This window comes from Mercenaria mercenaria, chromosome 6 (assembly GCF_021730395.1).
Source record: "Mercenaria mercenaria strain notata chromosome 6, MADL_Memer_1, whole genome shotgun sequence".
Lineage (NCBI taxonomy): Eukaryota > Metazoa > Mollusca > Bivalvia > Venerida > Veneridae > Mercenaria > Mercenaria mercenaria.
In genome coordinates, this window is record NC_069366.1 from 25998143 (window position 1) to 26018483 (window position 20341).

The window sequence follows — 20341 nt, forward strand, 5'->3', positions numbered from 1 at the left end:
TGTAATTATTCACATATGCAGTTGAAAAAAGGATTATTTTCGGTGTAAGTAGTGTTCTTTCACTTTGGATTGATTTATGTTGATCAGAATTTGAAGATTAAAGGCGACATGAAGTTTGTTCGCTTCTCACTACATGTTATAAATGGCGATCCGATAAGACCTGACATAACCGATAGACGTCAAAATGTTAAAATATGTTATGTCAGGTCTTATTGATAGGACTATCACGGCCACTCTTGATGTGTTTACTATTCCACCTTCGCCCCCAGCAGCCAGAGGCACCTAAAACTTGATCTTATATGACATAACAAGTCGCTGTTGATGTAAGAAGTGTTGATCAATTGTTTGCCAGTCATTTTGTGTGTGATAAAGTGTTGATCAATTGCAAATTGGAACTTTATAGAAAAACTTATTTCACGTGATAGTCATTTTGGATGTAAGAAGTGTTCACCAATTGTAAGCCAGTCATTTTGTGTGTAATAAGTGCTTGTTCAATTTTTTGCTTATCCTTGAAAACGTAATAAAAGTCCTTGAAAACTCCTTGAAAACCCCTTGAATTTTTTGTCAGTCTGGCTGTATGAACCCTGTTGTCCATTAAAACACCAAGAGAACATGTTTCAGCCTCTGTATTTGTCTCAACAATTGCACCAGTATGCACAATTGACAGCCAATATGACAGTAAGATTGTATAAATAAATCTTGAAAAGGTCATTAGGAAGACTTTTTGCGAGTCATTTCTTCTCAAGATGAACATAAAGATCTCATTATTTAAAACAGTGTCATCAACGATTCTATCATCAGAGATTTTTGTGATTACACATTATCCAGTTAGGTCAGTAGGTATTGTTTACAAACTGCCAATTTTGCTAAATCTTTTAGTCGTAACAAAAAAGACTTCATCAAAGGTATATTGGTTTCAAGTGAATTTCAGTTTTGGCAATTTCAATACTTTTTGTACACATGGAAGAATTAAGGTCTCTTACCTACCCAGTCCATGAATCCATGATGTGCATACCTTACCTTGAAAACAAAAATGGGTAAAAACATGTGATAAAAATTGAACAAGTCTGTTGCCTGATCTGTTTATTTAGAGTTCAAGGCTTTGACATCCACACATTCACCTATTCCAAATGTTATATAGTGCCAGAGGAATATAATAGTTTATGTTTGTACTTAACTTGTAAGAAATAAATTATTGTTGACATAACTTTGATTTTAAGGAGTGGTAATGTTGCTTCTGTCAGCTATGTAAAATGAACACAATTTTCCAGCGGAGAAGGGGTACGCACATGGATCTTAATTAGGGCAAAAGAATCCTAACGTGCTTACAAACTCTCATTTTTTAGCTCACCTGAGCAGGAAGTGCTAAAGGTGAGCTTTTGTGACTGCTCTATGTCCGTTGTCGTCCGTTGTCAGTCGTCCATGGTCGTCAACATTTTAACTGTTAACACTCTAGAGGTCACAATTTTGGCCCAATCTTAATGAAACTTTGTCAGAATGTTATCCTCAATAAAATCTTGGACGAGTTCGATATTGATTCATCTGGGGTCAAAAACTAGGTCACCAGGTCAAATCAAAGGAAAAGCTTGTTAACACTCTAGAGGTCATAATTTTGGCCCAATCTAAATGAAACTTGGTCAGAATGTTACCCTCAACAAAATCTTGGATGAATTCGATATTGGGTCGTATGGGGTCAAAAACTAGGTCACCAGGTCAAATCAAAGGAAAAGCTTGTTAACACTGTAAGCCACTTTTATGACTGTATCTTAATGAAACTTGGCCAGAATGTTAATCTTGATGATCTAAAGGTCAAGTTTAAATCTGGGTCATGTGGGGTCAAAAATTAGGTCACCAGGTCAAATCAAAGAAAAAGCTTGTTAACACTCTAGAGGCCAAATTTATGACTGTATTTTCATGAAACTTGGTCAGAATGTTAACCTTGATAATCTCTAGGTCAAGTTAGAATCTAGGTCATATTGGGTCAAAAACTAAGTTATCAGGTCAAATCAAAGGAAAAGCTAGTTAACACTATAGGGGCCACATTTATGACCATATCTTAATGGAACTTTTTCAGAATGTTTATCTTATCTTAAAGATCTGTAAATTAAGTTTCAGTCTGGGTCAGGTGGGTTCAAAAACTAGGTCACCGGGTCAAATCAAAGGAAAAGCTTGTTAACACTCTAGAGGCCAAATTTATGCCTGTATTTTCATGAAACTTGGTCAGAATGTTAACCTTGATAATCTTAAGGTCAATGTCAAATCTGGGTCAGGTTGGGTCAAAAACTGGGTCACCATGTCAAATCAAAGGAAAAGCTAGTTAACAGTCTATAAGCTACATTTATGAACGTATCTTAATGAAACTTGGTTTATCTTGATGGTCTTTAGGTCAGTAGGTCAGGTGAGTGATACAGGACCTTCATGGCCCTCTTGTTTAAAAAAAACATGCAATAAAGGTATACTTTTTATTATTTTCAAGTAATTATGCCCCCCTTTGAAAAAGGAGGGGTATATTGTTTTGCAGATGTCGGTCGGTCGGTCGGTCGGTCGGTCGGAATGTAGACCAATCCGTTTCCGGATGATAACACAAGAACGCTTGGGCCTAGGATCATGAAAGTTGATAGGGAGGTTGGTCATCACCAGCAGATGACCCCTATTGATTTTGAGGTCTGTATGTCAAAGGTCAAGGTCACAGTGACCCTGAATAGTAAAACGGTTTCCGGATGATAACTCAAGAACACTTGGGCCTAGGATCATGAAAGTTGATAGGGAGGTTGGTCATCACCAGCAGATGACCCCTATTGATTTTGAGGTCAGTATGTTAAAGGTCAAGGTCACAGTGACCCTGAACAGTAAAACGGTTTCCGGATGATAACTCAAGAACACTTGGGCCTAGGATCATGAAAGTTGATAGGGAGGTTGGTAATGACCAGCAGATGACCCCTATTGATTTTAAGGTCAGTATGTTAAAGGTCAGGGTCACAGTGACCCTGAACAGTAAAACGGTTTCTGGATGATAACTCAAGAACGCTTAGGCCTAGGGTCACGAAAGTTGATAGGGAGGTTGGTAATGACAGCAGATGACCCCTATTGATTTTGAGGTCAGTATGTCAAAGGTCAAGGTCACAGTGACCAGGAACAGTAAAATGGTTTCCAGGCAATAACTCAAGAACGCTTGGGCCTAGTGTCAGGAAAATTGATAGTTAGGTTGGCCATGACCAGCAGATGACCCCTATTGATTTTGAGGTCATTAGGTCAAAGGTCAAGGTTACATTGGCCAGGAACAGTTAAATGGTTTCTGATCTTCTTGTCCAAAACCATAGGGCCTAGGGCTTTGATATTTGGTATGTAGCAAAATCTAGTAGTCCTCTACCAAGATTGTTCAGATTATTTCCCTGGGGTCAAATATGGCCCCACCCCTAGGGTCACATGGTTTATATAGACTTATATAGGAAAAAACTTTGAAAAACCTCTTGTCCAAAACCACAGGGCCTAGGGCTTTGATATTTTGTATATGACATCATCTAGTGGTCCTCTACTAAGATTATTCAAATTATTCCCCTAGGGTCAAATATGGCTCCGCAGTTGGGGTCACATAGTTTACATATACTTATATAGGGAAAAACTTTGAAAATCTTCTTGTCCAAACCACAAAGACTATGGCTTTGGTAATTTGTAATGGAGCATCATTTAGTGGTTCTCTACCAAGTTTGTTCAAGTTATCCCTCTCGGGTCAAATATGGCCCCGCCCACGAGGTCATATGGTTCATATAGACTTATACAGTGAAAAACTTCGAATCTTCATGTCCATAACTTACATCATTCAAATTTGGACCACATGTATAGTTTTGAGTGGCAAGATGAACCTTGACATGAGTTGACCTTGATCTTGACCTAGTGACCTACTTTCACATTTCTGTACCTACAGCCTTCAAATTTGGAACACATGCATAGGTTTGTGTACTGAAAAAAACTTTGACCTTGTTATTGACCTAGTGACCTACTTTCACATTTTTGAAGGTACAGGCTTCAGATTTGGACCACATGCATAGCTTTTTGTTCCAAAATAAAATTTGACCTTGATTTTGACCTAGTGACCTACTTTCACATTTCTCAAGCTACAGCCTTCAAATTTGAACCACAAGCATAGTTTTGTGTACTGAAATAAACTTTGATCTTGAGATTGACCTAGTGACCTACTTTCACATTTCTGAAGGTACAGGCTTCAAATTTGGACCACTTGCATAGTTTTGTGTTCCAGTGAGCGTTATAATTTCTGTTCCTTGTGCAATTACTGAATGCATCAAGGGGGGCATTTCGTGTTCGACGAGCTCTTGTTTATTGTTATGACTTGCAGCATCAAAAATGTGCGTTTCCTTTTCTTCCAAAGTTAAAATGTTAAAACAAAGAGCAAATGAAACTGCAAAATTAGTCATTGAATTTACAAGTGAATTTGGCCATCAGTGGATCATGGATTTTCTGGCATCGTGCGAAATTGCATTGAATGCTGACAGACAATATAATATATAGATCATGGGTACCTAATGTAGGTGTGAGGTGGTTTCCATATAAAGTTCCCCATAAGATACTGAAACAGGCTTAAACAAGAAAAAAACGGCAATAAAAGGTTCTTACACTTGTGCTATGCACTCGTAAGTAAGAATTAATAATTCTAAAGCCTTGGCCATCATAAATTTGTTCGAACATGTACTGTTTTTTTACAAAAATCGTTGGAAAAATGGACTTGTGCAGGATTTGAACTATTTATCTCCATAAAAAGCTTTCATTAACTTTTTTATGGTGCCAAGTAAAGACCCAGGGTAAATTGTCGGGAGGAGATTAATAGCGTGGTCACAGAATGCATGCATGCAATGTTTCCAAAGTAAAAGAAAAACTCACATACTTGGCAAAATATCCAACTTAGGGTGATGATTTGTCAACAAAATCTGCCATATTTACCAGATAGACACAATTTTCTCACTTAAACCAAAAAAAGACACCATTTACGTCCTACCCCCTGACTAGGTCAAATAATAGAAAGTCGGCGTTATCACTCCATCTTTTCAACCTGATCTTCATGAAACATTGTCAGAATGTTTGCCTTGGATACTGAGTTATTTTGGATGAGAACTAGGTCAGGTAACAATGACTCGCTTGTTAGCTCACCTGAGCACGAAGTGCTCAAGTTGAGCTTTTGTGATCGCCCTGTGTCCGTCGTCCGTCCGTTGTCGTCAACAATTTGACTGTTAACACTTCATCTGGGGTCAAAAACTAGGTCACCAGGTCAAATCAAAGGAAAAGCTTGTTAATACTCTAGAGGTCACAGTTTTGGCCCAATCTTTTGAAACTTGGTCAGAATGTTACCCTCAATCAGATCTTGGATGTGTTCGATATTGGGTCATCTGGGGTCAAAAACTAGGTCACCAGGTCAAATCAAAGGAAAAGCTTGTTAACACTCTAGAGGCCACAATTTTCTCACTTAAAGCACCAAAAGACACCATTTACGTCCTACCCCCTGACTAGGTCAAATAATAGAAAGTCGGCGTTATCACTCCACCTTTTCAACCTGATCTTCATGAAACATTGTCAGAATTTTTGCCTTGGATACTGAGTTATTTTGGATGAGAACTAGGTCAGGTAACAATGACTCGCTTGTTAGCTCACCTGAGCACGAAGTGCTCAAGGTGAGCTTTTGTGATCGCCCTGTGTCCGTCGTCCGTCCGTTGTCGTCAACAATTTGACTGTTAACACTTCATCTGGGGTCAAAAACTAGGTCACCAGGTCAAATCAAAGGAAAAGCTTGTTAACACTCTAGAGGTCACAGTTTTGGCCCAATCTTTTGAAACTTGATCAGAATGTTACCCTCAATCAGATCTTGAATGTGTTCGATATTGGGTCATCTGGGGTCAAAAACTAGGTCACCAGTATAAAAAAAGATTGCTTGCTAGCAATTTTTGTAGCCTTCCTAAGATAAAAATATGTACAAATGTTTTTTTTTTATCACATTTTTCTTGTTTAACAGAAATTTCAAATAGCATAATTGGGTAATTTGTACTTGTCATTGTTGTAAATTAGACACACTGTAGCTGTCTAACTTGAAACAGTTTTCTGTAAAATATTACTTGACCTCACCTTACCATCCAGTACAGGGGCACAGGTGTAATGGTAAAATATAATTGAAGCCTGTAAACTACTTGTACTCAACTTTGGTCTGATTAAGTGTATTTCTTAAAGATAATTTAAGTAGTCGTTAAATTTTGGGACTTTATCCTCCACACTGTATTGTATTTAAAATGGTAAACCTGAAACATTATAACAATTATAATGATAATAACGACTTTATTTTATGTGGATAACATATTTGGTGTTTAACCAATTTTCAATATGGTCCACATTATCAAACAAAAAATACAAGATTAATTACAAAATTTACAAATCAGAGAACAGTAATGATCGATAAATATACAGCTATACAGCTGAGAAACAAACCTAAAAAGAAAGTTTAATAATGAACAAATGTAGCATAAAACACAACAAGATAATAAAAGAAACAGCAAAGGCATGCATATATACATATATATTACAAACTTAAGAAACTTTAGCTTAAACCATGAAATTACATATTAAAATTGGTGGTCCCAGCCTGAGGGTTCTTCCATTGAAGGTATGAGTTTTTGAATTTTTGAAGTGTATCTGAATTTGGAATATATGCTGGAATAGCATTCCAGATTACAGGTCCAGAGTATGATAGGGATTTGCGAAAGAATTCTATGCGTTGTTTGGGGACAGCCAGGTTGGCATTTAAGCATTTGTAGACCAGAACAGCCTTTTTATAATGAATTCGTTCAGGAAAGGTCATCCATTTGAGTTCTGTAAAGAGTTCAGCTGATGGTGCATTGAAATCCTTATCGAGAATAATTCTTGCTGCTCGTTTTTGAAATTTGACAAGTTTTTCTGTAAGGTCATCACTACAGTTGCCCCAGATTGTACAACAGTAGTCTAGATTGGGTAGGATGTATGCATTAAAGAAAAGCTTGCGGGAATGTATACTGAGAAAGGATTTAATTCTTAGCAGAAGGTACAGATAGGTGTTACACTTTTTCAGTGTATTTTCAACTTGAATCTTGCAGCTAAGGTTTTTATCAACCTGAACCCCTAAAAGTTTTTCTGCAGATGAGTATTCCAGTGATTGTCCTTGCATCTGAATTGAGTTTACGCTTGTGTGAGCATTCATTTGTTTGTTATTGTAGGATGCAGATATAAACATTGCTTTTGTTTTAGATACATTCTGTTGAGATGAAATATCTTCTGAGCTCCTTCTGCAATTTTAAAGCCAAAGAGTTCAAACAGTGGTATTCATTACCTTCCATTCTAAACTTAAAAATGTTTTCTCTTGCAGATTCTGGACACTGTTCTTAAGGACCTTTATCGCCTATTGAAGCACGTGATGCAAGTTGAGAAGGAAGAAGGAGTCAAGTTACACGTGCATCTCGCACTTAATGAACTAGATGATCTGATGAAAGAACATTTGTTTCCTAAACAAAAGTTAGAAAAGAAAATTAAAGTTTTAGATTTTGACTGATATTGTTTATGAATTAAGGAGGCATCGAAATAAAAACTTCAAATGAAGTGTACATTTCTTTCTTCTATTTTACGAGTTTTTAATTATCTGTTTTTTCACACAGAAAAAAGTTACCAAATGTTAAATGGTCACGACTGCCAGTAGACAGTGCTTGCCAGGGCCTACTGCTATGTCAGCAAAGAAAAAAAAACGCCAATATTTTATATAAATTAATAGTTAAGAGGACGCATCCCTGTATGTATACCTTCAGAATGGCAGTGACCAAATTAGTAGTGACCTGTTACCAGGTCTACTTCATTAAACCAGTTTTAGGCACTGGCCATTGTGAATTTTGACCTCCATTTTTTTCTCATAGACACGCAAGATTGTTCAATGCATTATTTTTTTACATTTCTAATAAAGACGATGTTTTTTACTCACCCGAAAAAAGTACTATTTGATGATACTGACCATTACGTCTGTTCGCAGTTTAGTTTCCACTCATATTTTTCGAATGCTTTCACCTATGATCCAATAACTTGGCAAGGACTTTACTAATTTGCTCATGGACAAAGGATGACCTCTATTAATTTTGAGATCAGTCGGTCAAAGGTCAAGATCAAAATGACTGTTAGTACAAATTACCTTTGCTGCTCAATATCTTGAGAGAGCTTTGTCAGTTTCCGCTTAGTAACTTGAGAAATATTTGAGCCATGCCACGGGAAAACCAACATATTGGGTTTGCGACCAGCATGGATCCAGACCAGCCTGCGCATCCGCGAAGTCTGGTCAGGATCCATGCTGTACGCTTTCAAAGTTGCAATTAGAGAAACTGTTAGCGAACAGAATGGATCCTGACCAGACTGCGCGGATGCGCAGGCTGGTCTGGATCCATGCTGGTCGCAAACCCACTATTTTGGTTTTGTCATGGCACGGCTCAAATATTTAACCTATGATCACAAAACTAGGCAGGTACATTGCCCATTAGTAGTGGATGGCCCCTATTGATGAAGAGTTCTGTGGGTCAGATGTCAAAAGCACAGTTGTTTTTAGTTAAGAAAGCACTTTGAACGCCCCTCTTGATTTTAAGGTTTCTTAGTCACTGTCGTGCAAAGTGGTCAAATGGATATATCATGTGACGGTGCTGGTCGTCCATCCTTTTGTTAGCAGTCCTGGATGATATGTATAGATAATAAAGAAATCTGAAAGAAGCGGTTATTTACGGTATATTGTGCGTTTAATCAGTTTTTGTCGAGCCCTCTTGCGGATGCGAAGACAGTTGTCCAAACGGCTGTTCATTTTATGTGCGTGCTTGCGTCCGTCTGTGCGTGTGTCCGTCCGGATTTGTTTGTCCGGACCATCACTTTGACATGCAAGAAGCAATCTTGTTTATATTTGGCATGAATGTTGACCTCAGTGAAACGGAGTGTCATGCGCAAACCCCAGGTTCCTATCTCAAAGGTCAATGTCACAGTTGGAGGTCAAAGGTCATGTCAGACCTTATCCGGCCCATAACTTTGACACGGATTGCGGAATCTTGTTTATATTTGGCATAAATGTTAACCTCAGTGAGACGGAGTGTCATGCGCAAACCACAGGTTCCTATTTCAAAGGTCAATGTCACAGTTGGAGGTCAAAGGTCATGTCAGACCTTATCCGGCCCATAACTTTGACATGCATTGAGGAATCTTTTTTTTATATTTTGCATGAATGTTTAACTCAATGAGACTGACTATCTCAAAGGTCAATGTCACAGTTATGAGTCAAAGGGCGGGCTCGACATGTTGCACGTGGGCATCTAGTTTCTGAATGAAATGATGCTGTAGATAAAAGATTCTTGCATTAATATATTTACAGACTGCTAATATGTTACACTGTCAGATACAGTTCTTTCGGGAACAAAGTCGCGATGGTGCTTGCAAATGCATAAATGATGGACGTAATTTGTCATGTGCTTGTTTCTTAGTGTTTTTCCATGTATTCTGCGTCGTTACTATTGTATCTCTCGATTGCGTCATATTTCATCCCTGAATCGTAATTTTCTCACGTCTGACATGGTATTATTATGCTGAAGCATGAAAACAATAAAATATTAATCTTTTGTCTGAAATGTTGAGGATTTCAGATTCCTTTCTTTTTTGCGGCTTTTTACATTTTGTCTGGTTATATATAGTGCGACATATATATGTTTGATATTTTCTGTCTTTAAATGTATTGTATTATCCTGGGTGCTAGCAGCTGCATTTAGTCGGGCTATGCTTAAGATTTCGAAATACACTGTATGCGTGAGTCTGAATTTCTCTTGATCGCTTAAACAGTTATTGAAGAAATACGGTATAAACTGTCCAAATTTGTAACTGGAAATTAACAATGTGGAAATTTGATATGTTGTTAGGTGAAAAGTCCAGCATTTCAAGTTTCGGAAATCTCAGTAAGCAATGTAGAAATAATTCATTTAATACTTCGATTGAATATTATAAATACAGCGCCCTTGCATCTTGTTATGGCGCCTTCGCATCGTGATTTCATACCATTGCATTTCAAAAGAAATACTTAACAGTGATTTCAACATTTTCCCTGATTAAATGGCACATCGTTCACTCATAAAATCCTTAATTTACAAAAGGAGCTGTTATATCTTTCTTGTTCGTCATTTCCCCCCTACTTTTCCGTTATTTCACCCATATGAAAATTTTATTTTATCATTCGAAATATAGAACTAAACAAACGTTAAAATTAGAAATAACCATTTATTTACTAAAATTGCATGGTGCCCTGCAAAGAAAGTTACAGAACATTGATCAACTATCTCATTTAAGACGTAACAATAATAAGTTTGCGATAATACACGAGATCATATCAGAATTTTAAGTAAAGTTTAAGTATATTCTGACTTACTATCACTAAAGAAATGGCATGTTGTGGCCACTCAGAAAAGGTAAGTTTTTCAGTCGACCGGAAGGAGACCGGACGCACCTGCCTAATATGAAATACCCGTATAAGCAAAATTTATCAAGGCAAGATATAGCACACACCGCCGTCTATGTAAAGGCTACAACGGACGCAAGGCAAAATTTACATAGGTTTACGCTAAGCAAATCCATGCAAGGAGACTGTTCAATAACCTTTACCTACCAGTCGGGAAAGTTATCAAAGCGAGGCTACGACGGACGCAAGGCAAGATAGACACAAGCAAGGCTATGTAGGTATTACCTCAGTACTAGGACAATACCTATGCAATTACACCCGACTTATTTGAAAGTTGGAATCTATATACAGACACTCCGTAAACCGCAACAGACGACACTTGCCACTGACCCGAACAATTTCTATTGCCCGAATTCCAGTTTCCGTTCTGCTCGGGTGCCCGAACTTTTACCGAAACCGGACTTCGAGTTTTTAATTAATAAAATCTTGAAAGTGTATGTAAATATTTACCATTAAGAAATTTACGTCTTCTAAAGTACGTCCGATCACCTCCCGAGTCGACAGAATTTTCGGCCCTAGTAATAAAGTGAGTGACTTTTTTTTGTTTCGAATAGAATCAGCTATACCAAAATCAGTTTAGACACAAAGAAAAAGTATGACACAAAGTAAATAGTAACAAGTATGATACACGTTTAATAAAGTAATAATCATTGACGTCCCTGTATATATAACATCAACGCTGTCCATTCCAAGAATAACAAAATCCTTCTTTAAATATACATAAAACCCTTGAAAAAATATAAAGTCACTACAATGCTTCAGTTCTCCCGAATAATCGTTATGCAGCACGAAATGTCCCATACACATAAACGCAGTCTTGGCGACGCCATATATTGATGCCAATTGCAGTGATCCAGTTGTTGCTGGGATTGTAAGGTTGCGTAACTTGGAATGTGAACTCAGTTATGGAAAGGCTGTCCCTGAAATATAAAGCTAAGCCAAAACATTATTTTGTTCAAAAAGAAGAAAAATAACATGCACCTTAAACAGAAATTAATGAATTTAGGTTTTCGTTTCGTTAAATGCACTACAGTTAAGTTTGGGAGTGGCGGGTGGGAACAAAAATAATTGTCAACGTGTAGTTTCTAGTAGATTCTAGCTAGTGTACTCGTCGAATGTAGTTTTTCAACTGAAAAGGTTGCACGTGAATCGGATTTACTTGATTGCCCGCCTGGTTCCTTTTCATGTTTGTATAAAGTAACATTGAATAAACCGGGAAACAAATCTAAATTTTGCGACCAGCCGTGCATGAAAAAGCTGACCGCTTGACCGAATATCTCAATATATTTCTCCAAAAATAAACGGAATTATTTTTATGCAAAATAATTTTTATTATTTAAGATAAATAAATGTATCTATAATACTCATTGATCTATAATAATCATTGGTTTATAATAATCATTGATCAATAATAACCATAGACTAATTAGACAGTATACAAAACTTGTATGATAAAATTCGGACCTGTTTGATACGTTTTCCTGATTTGTTTCTCCGTCGTTGACCTATATTTCGGACAGAAGGTAATATACTATAAGTATTAAAGGGTACTAATGTGTGTAAAAAACAAATTCTGCGTGTAAGATAATTACGTTTTAGACCCCGTTTTAAGCATAACCGTAAACAGTAAGATAGATTGTTTTCATTTGCCTTTCTACAGAATAAATCTTCCATTCGAAATTGGTTGTGATGTTATGTTTGCAAATTTTACATTAATGTTAAGTAAATCATATTTAGATAGTCATCTTTGACTCCAGTGATATATTTCACGTGAGTTGACTATGAGATGCATTTGGCAACATCATATTTCTGTGTAAACGATCTCACTCTCCAAGAGCTCGTCATTACTTATCATTTATATGCAGTCATCGATACAGTGATAGTGCTTTTATTACTATTCATTAAAATATGGATTTTTTAGGATGAAATACAAGAAAAATTCCATCTTCTTCTGTCCAAAACCGCCCGCTTAGCTCAATAGGGAGAGCGCAGATCGCAGGGTCGTAAGTTCGAACCCGGGCGCGGCGTATGTTATCCGTGACGATTTGATAAAAGACATTGTGTCTGAAATCATTCGTCCTCCGCCTCTGATTCATGTGGGGAAGTTGGCAGTTACTTGAGGAGAACAGGTTTGTACTGGTACAGAATCCAAAAACACTGGTTAGGTTAATGCCCGCCGTTACATAATTGAAATACAGTTGAAAAACGGCGTTAAACCCAAGTCAAACACAAATCTGTCCAAAACATCGACTCCAAGTAAATGAAACAGAAAAGCTCATAGAGTATGTTGACCATTTTTGTATCCAAATGTTTTAGGACAGAAAATCGTTTGGGACAACCTCTGTAGATCTCTGATTAGATACATCATAATGGTCACCTTTTTATGAGAAACCTCAACAGTTTCATAAATGTTTTTAATACGTTATACTTTTTGATATTAAACTTTTATAAACAAGATACTTGAAGACTATAGCCTGTTATTGTTATATATTATAAGAGTCATATATTCCGAGTCTACTCCAAGGTTTTACTGAGACATGTGAGGGTTCTGAGATTAAAGAGACCTCATCTTGCGGAAATAAGAAACGAAATGTACTACAAAATAATGCCAATGAAATCGTGGTACAACATCATCGGTCGTTTTTTATAGTTCTGATTCGTTGTTCCTCATAAACAAAAAAATGAAACAACGTGAGACGTAATTAGGTTTGCCGCTGTCGTATCAATCAAAAATGAGAATAAATTAACATTTTATTGATGTTTTGAAACTGTTACATGTTTGTAAACATTTATTCAGTTTAATGGAGAGAGGTGCAATACGATGACATGACACACACTGTCGGGATTATTGTTTTGTAGTTTGTACAGAAAGATGTGTAATCGTGCAGCACTGTCATTTTTATCTCGTTGTATGATGGTGTTGTTTTTTGCACTGTTTTATGTATATAGTGTTCGTGCGCCGTGATCCAAGTTTTTCAATATAATAATACAATCTCAGACGCCCATCAAGATTTTTAATTGTTGATAATCCTCAAGATAGGCAATATGCTTTCTTGAGGAGAAAATAATACTGAGAATACTGTTACTTAAGGTAGTAGAGGTGTAATAGCAATGTTTAAAAAATGGCATTTGCTTGGTATATTCTTAAAGATGACCGTGTTTTGCACTGTATTGCAAATTTTAAACAACTTTTACCATGCCGTTTTTTCTAAATTTTGTAAAACTTGTGGTATCTCCTCTAGCTCAAGTAGAGAAAAATTTCAAAGTGATGGCCGCTATATAAAATGTTTGCAGAGAACTCATTTTACCATTAATTTTAATAAAAGAATCATCAAACTATTGTTAAACAATTATTAAACACAAAATAAAAATGTGGATATCATTTAATATAGTGTTCCTCGAGTAAACGGATTTAATGATACAGAATTCTTATTTCAACGTTGAAAAAATAAGGTCAAATCCTTGTTTCTGTTTTGAATTTTGCTTACTTCATTCAAAAATTACCTTGGGACAGATGTAAAACCTACCTAAATTTCTTCCACAATATGTAATCTAAAGAATGGAAGCAAAATAGAGAACTTTTACCACATGTAACTCAATATTTTTACAGATGTGTAACTCTACCCCTTCTGTTTAAGTAGTAAATTCACTTTGAACAGCAAGAAATCGCTTAGCAAATGTTTTTTTTTTCATTTTTGTACAATAAATCTATCATAAGTCTTGAAAGAAGTAAAAACTTACTAGAAAAAATCGAAAATAAGGGGAAAAAAAATTTGGTGCCAGTAGGGCTTGAACCTACGCCCCCCTGAGAATTGCAGTTAATGTGGGTTTATGGTAGGAATTGAATACTCTTCAAAAAGGAGGTACTCTATTACACATCTACTACCTTAAAGTTACTTTAAGGTACCAGAAGCGTAATAGAGTACCTCCTTTTTGAAGAGTATTCAATTCCTACCATAAACCTACTTTTACTGCAATTCTCAGGGGGCCGTTGGTTCAAGCCCTACTGTGACCAAATTTTTTTCCCCATATTTTCCTTTTTCTAGTAAGTTTTTATTTCTTTCAAGACTTACAATTGACCTATTGTACAAAAATGGGGAAAAAATTGATAAGCGATTTCTTGCTGTTCAAAGTGAATTTACTACTTAAACAGAAGGGGTAGAGTTACACATTTTTAAAAATATTGAGTTACATGCGGTAAAAAATTCTATATTTTGCTTTCACTCTTTAGATTACATATCATGGAAGAAATTAAGGTAGGTTTTACGTCAGCCCCAAGGTTATTTTTGAATGAAGTAAACAAAATTCAAAACAGAAACACAGGATTCGACCTTATTTTTTCAATGTTGAAGTTAGAATTCTGTCTCATTAAATCCGTTTACTCGAGGCACCCTAGAAAAAATGATATTGACATTTTTATTCTGTGTTTTGTAATTGTTTACCAATAGTTTGATGTCTCTTTTATCAAAATTAATGGTATAATGAGTTCTCTGGAAACGTTTTGGATAGTGGCCATCACTTTGAAATGTGTCTGTACTTGAGCTTGAGGAGATACCATAAGTTATACAAAATTTATAAAAAAACGGCACGGTAAAAGTTGTTTAAAAATGCAAAACAGTGCGAAACACGGTCACCTTTAAGAATATACCAAGCAAATGCCATTTTGTAAACATTACTATTAGGCATCTAATACCTTAAAGATAGAGAACTTAAATGAGCCGTGTCATGAGAAAACCAACATAGTGGGTGTGCGACCAGCATGGATCCAGACCAGCCTGCGCATCCGCGCAGTCTGGTCAGGATCCATGCTGTTCGCTGATGGTTTCTCTAATTGCAGTAGGCTTTAAAAGCGAACAGCATGGATCCTGACCAGACTGCGCGGATGCGCAGGCTGGTCTGGATCCATGCTGGTCGCAAACCCATTATGTTGGTTTTCTCATGGCACGACTCAAATTATGCCGAATATAACAGAAAAAACGCCGTCATATCGACTATTCCATGAAAAACTAAACTATGTTTTCCCCTATATAAATCAATATAGTTAGCGTAGTGTTGCGTTGAACCATCGATATATTACTGAAAGAAAATATCGACACCATTAAGACCAGGCAAAAAGGACAGTTCAAACGGCTGTAACATGCATGATCCTCTCATGAACAGACTCAGTCAAACCACAGGCGCAGTAAGTGTATGCAGTATCATATCTCACCCACTTAATATACGATGAGGTCTAACCTGCATATAAATTTTTATTGACTGTGGTCAAACCAAATTTGTCAATGTTTTGCTTACTATCAGGACAGTCCTTTTAAAGTGCCATTTGGCGACCCTAAAAGTGTCTTTCTGTACCAGACTCGGTGTTGTTTAGTTTGTAGTAAGTCCTTTAGGCTGTATATCATGGAGTCCTTGCCATGTACAATGATATTCTGCTGAAGCCGGTGCTACGGATTGCGATAACGACGTTTTGATTTTGAAAATGGATGGGATACTTGATTATACCAAGAGGGACAACTTTAGACACTGCTTTTTGATCTGCATTATAATGTATTACATGCATGTGAATAAAGAAATATCAATAATATTTCGTTTTGCATCCTTCGTTTTAGATAAGTCAGCGACAAGTTGTTAAATTAAAATCTTTACGAAGGTTTATTTAAATATTCAAGTATTTCAAGCGTTTTGCTGGTCTCTTATCCAGGACTGCATTAGTATCTTACGATTATAAACCCGAGATAAAGTTTTTATGTTGTAAGTAAGAATCGGCATGTTAACTCTCAAGAACAGACCTAATCAAACTGGGTCGGCGTTGCATTCTGTGCTTCCAAAGGATCTTCTGGCATACTTATTTTTCTAACATTATATAGTGCGTTTTATTCGACCGGGCGGGGCGGAGTTAATCTCTGGCTTATGCAAATAATGGTAATCTCAAAAAAAAAAACGAGCAAAAATAGGTAGAGCTACAGTGATTACAGTGTAAGGTAGTTAGCCAGTGAATAAGGAAGTCGCGAAACCACGCCCCGCCAGGGCCCCAGTGCACTATATAGCTTTATACAAAGAAGAGTGTAATCATGACTATGAAAGTACATCGATTTCTATACTAATGGTTGCTTATATAGAATCAAATTTCTTTTTCAACAGTTAAGCCATAGGATATATACATAAAAGAGCAAAAAAAAAAAAAAAAAAAAAAAAAAAAAAAAAGAAAAGACCTCTCAAGAATCATGGCAGAATATTTCGTGTTATTCAGATATTTATTTTATTTCTAATTTTAGCCTGAACATATAGAGTACATGATGATAATAGGTAGGAAAATATGAATACATTGCTAAATTTACTAAAGGCAGGTGATTTCAGCGTGACTTGTAAAAGTAATATACTAGTATCCGGCACATAATGACAATGTATCCGGGAAAATTTATATATTGGGAAGATAATGTCAACGTATCTGGGAAAAGTTATATATCTGGTAGATAATTTCAGTGTATCGGGGAAAAATTATATTCTACAGAGAATTTCCGCGTATGTGGGAAAAGTTGTATATTGCAATCAGATGAAATAAACAAACGTAAGAAATATGTTATAACAAGCACATTCGTAAATTTATCTACAGAATACCAGATGATACTTGCAAGATGATTTTTTACATGACATATTTCCTAAGTGACATTTGTTTCAGCTTTAATTTCTATTTATCTACAACACACAAATATATATATTGAATTGCAAATAAGCTTTCATATTTTGTTTTAAAGTTCGCCTTAATTTGCAAGTATATTACTTAATCTACATAAGTAATTACAAACTTTGCGTAAAGAACTCATTCAAATATTTTAGCAAATGACTTCATCTGGGAACGCCTCTATGTCGACAGCCACTTCCGGTGAAAGCCTTTCACAGATAGAACCCATGTCACTTCCGTATCCGGTATCCTGAGAGATCAGCGACAAACTTCTGTCATATTCAAGATCTTTATTATTTAGTTTTCTTTCAACAGGACTAAGATTAAAGTCATTGGTATGTTTAATAGAGAGGTTCAGCTTATCGCCGTTTTTTCTGTACTTGTTTTGTCTTTCTATATTTTTACTTTTAGATGGATCTCTGAATTCAATATGATCAGACATAATAGTTTTAAACGCCTGGTTTCCTTCAATTTCGGATTGTTTTAATTCTGTCTCTAAATGGATTCTATTTTTTGGAGAAATTAGTCCTTCGATGTTATTTTCGCTCTTGACAGGTTTGCTTTTTGTGTAGATGTCGATGCTGTGGTCGGATTTGTCCTTTTCAGAAGTATTAGTTTTACTTTTCAAGACAGTTTTACCTCTATGTTTGATAGACAGAGCAAAAATTAGCCTTTCTGTAAACAGAAAATCATCTTTTCTGATGTAAGTAAATGTCTTCACACATCGTCTAAGATCACGTGGTAATTTCTCTTCAGGAATATCTTCCATCATAATAATCACTAGGTGGCGCCTCTTTTCCATGATACTTTGACGGAAAGCTTCTTGAAACTCGTAAAGACAATATTCACTTTTTATGAAGTGATTTGACAACAAAATAATAGTATGTCTGCTTGACTCTACAGAGAAAGTGACGTTATCAAATATAGTTCTTCCGGGAACAAAGTCGCGATGGTGCATGCAAAACTTAAATGACGGGCGCGATTTGTCGTCTGGTTGTTTCTCAAGGTCTTCAAAAAGCTTTTCTACATATTCCTCTTCGTTACTGCTATAACTCACGAATGCGTCATATTTCTTCTCCGAATCGTAATTTTCTCTCGTCTGACAAGGTATTATTATGTTGAAGCGTGTAAACAAAATTATGGTAATTTCCTGTCTGAATCGTAAAACCGTAAACAACAATAAAGCCAGAACGACAATAGCGGCACTTAAACAAATAATCGGAACTAAAAAATATTCCGTTTGTACTTTAGATTCGCAAATCATATCCGTTGTCAAAGATTTCAGAGTCATGCCTTCTAGATTCTCTGGGTTTTTGCATGCTAAATTTTCGATATAACTATAGTCCGATAAATTTGATATTTGTAAATGTTTTTCATCTTTAATATATCGTATTAATTCTTCAAGCGTGTCAGAGCAGTTGCAATCAATAGGATTGTGTCTAAGGTCGAAGAACACCATTGGCATCTGTTTGAATCTTTCTAGGTCAGCTACAGTGATTGTAGAAATACGATTATACGTTAGGTCTATGGTTGTAACAATATCCAAACTTGTGTGCAACGGCAGAGCAAAACGATACAATTTTGATATATCATTATGGGACAGGTCCAGCATTTCAAGATTTGGAAATGTCATTGACCATTGTAAATACTGATCTTTTAGTACTTTGATATATGTATGAGATGCATTGTATATTCGAAGCGCTTCGTAAATGGCGTTGTCTGTCATTAAATCCATGTGATAGAGGGATCTGCTGTCGCTGCTGCTTTCATCCAGGACTCGTAGATGCGGATAGTCGCATACATGAGGGATGCGCCGAGTGTTTAATACAAAGTCTTGACCGCGCTCCAACAGCTGTGTTAAGAGTAATTCATTGTCTATTATAAAATCGAAGCTTACATTCCTAGTTGATATTTCCTCAATTGTTTCGACATGTATACAATCAAACTCTTTCTTCACATTTCTGATATTGCTGGTAGTTTCCATCAGCCTTGATAATAACACAGTATTCATTGTGTTCCACAATCGAACCGTCCGCAGACTGTCAGGAGTTGTTTCTATAACCTCTTCGTTCTGTTCTGCTAGAAAATCTAGAATCATACAGCCTTGTACTTTCAACACAAATAAACTGTTTACCTTAAATGGCCAAGAGAGTGAAATATTGGCCCTTGAAAGACATTCAATCTCCACACTGAAATTCAAGTTTAGGTCCTTGTAAAGTTCAAAGTTTTTTCTTAGGTCTACAATTGTCCATATACCCGAATTTTCGCTGTCTATAATACATTTTATAGAGGTCAAGTTTGTCTTTGGGGTAAATTCTGACTCATAAATTTCATCCTCAGCTACTGTACAGAAATTAGACCAGCTTTGAGGTAATTTGTATTTACGTGTAGTTTTCGACAGACGACTTGTGGTGTTATTCTGCATTTTCATACTTTCTCCTATATTAGGAGTGATTGTAGAACCGTGTGTGACGTCATTTGTAGTGACAGAACTATCCGAACTTTGGTTTTCTGTTGTCCCATTCTTTCTGGTCATATTATCCATAAAACTTTCAGAACTAAGTCCCTGTTCATTACTAGAATCCACATTCCTGCCTAAAGAAGTGCCTGTTTCTATTCCAAATACGTCACAAAAAAAACTGACACAAATTACTCCAAATATCCATCTGTATTTCACCACTGTCATTTTGTAAATGTGTTTATAAATGTAATATCATCTTATAAATTAGTTCACGTTAACTACGGTATGAATCATTAATTATGTCGCTAACGTGCCGTAGGCTATTCACGTAGGTGATACGCGCTCGTTTTGTTGTCCACAGGCTTATTAGCGATATCTGTCAACTTTAAAATGAACTTCTTAAATTGAAAAGTTCAGTTTTTCATTACGTAATGATAATTTATACATTATACAGGTAATTATTTATGTAATAGCTGATTTCCAGGTTAAAATACATAGAAGCTCTATTGCTGTTGTAGAATAATTAAATCGTATATTGTATGTTATGTTAAGAGGCTTAAGGGGACAGGACATGTTGTTTATGGAGAACGATTCAAGGCTAAACTATAGTTAACAGAAACCTAAAGATAGTTAACCCCTACCCTGCTAAATTTCT

General features: G+C 36.2%; 2 protein-coding genes across 2 annotated transcripts in view; one reads left to right on the plus strand and one right to left on the minus strand.

Annotated features, from left to right (window-relative positions):
• Window positions 1–7626, plus strand: part of LOC123550609 (transport and Golgi organization protein 6 homolog) — a 44114-nt gene extending 36488 nt beyond the window's left edge. Inside the window, 1 exon segment of the mRNA XM_053545459.1 lies at window positions 7397–7626. Within this exon segment, the coding sequence (XP_053401434.1) occupies window positions 7397–7579 (183 nt within the window). The 3' untranslated portion in view covers window positions 7580–7626.
• A 9314-nt stretch (window positions 7627–16940) lies between these two features.
• Window positions 16941–19984, minus strand: LOC123549355 (toll-like receptor 2 type-2). Its single transcript, XM_045337382.2, has one exon. The coding sequence runs from the start codon at window positions 19909–19911 to the stop codon at window positions 17377–17379; it is 2535 nt and encodes an 844-aa protein (XP_045193317.1). The 5' UTR covers window positions 19912–19984; the 3' UTR covers window positions 16941–17376.
• Between the last annotated feature and the right edge of the window lie 357 nt (window positions 19985–20341).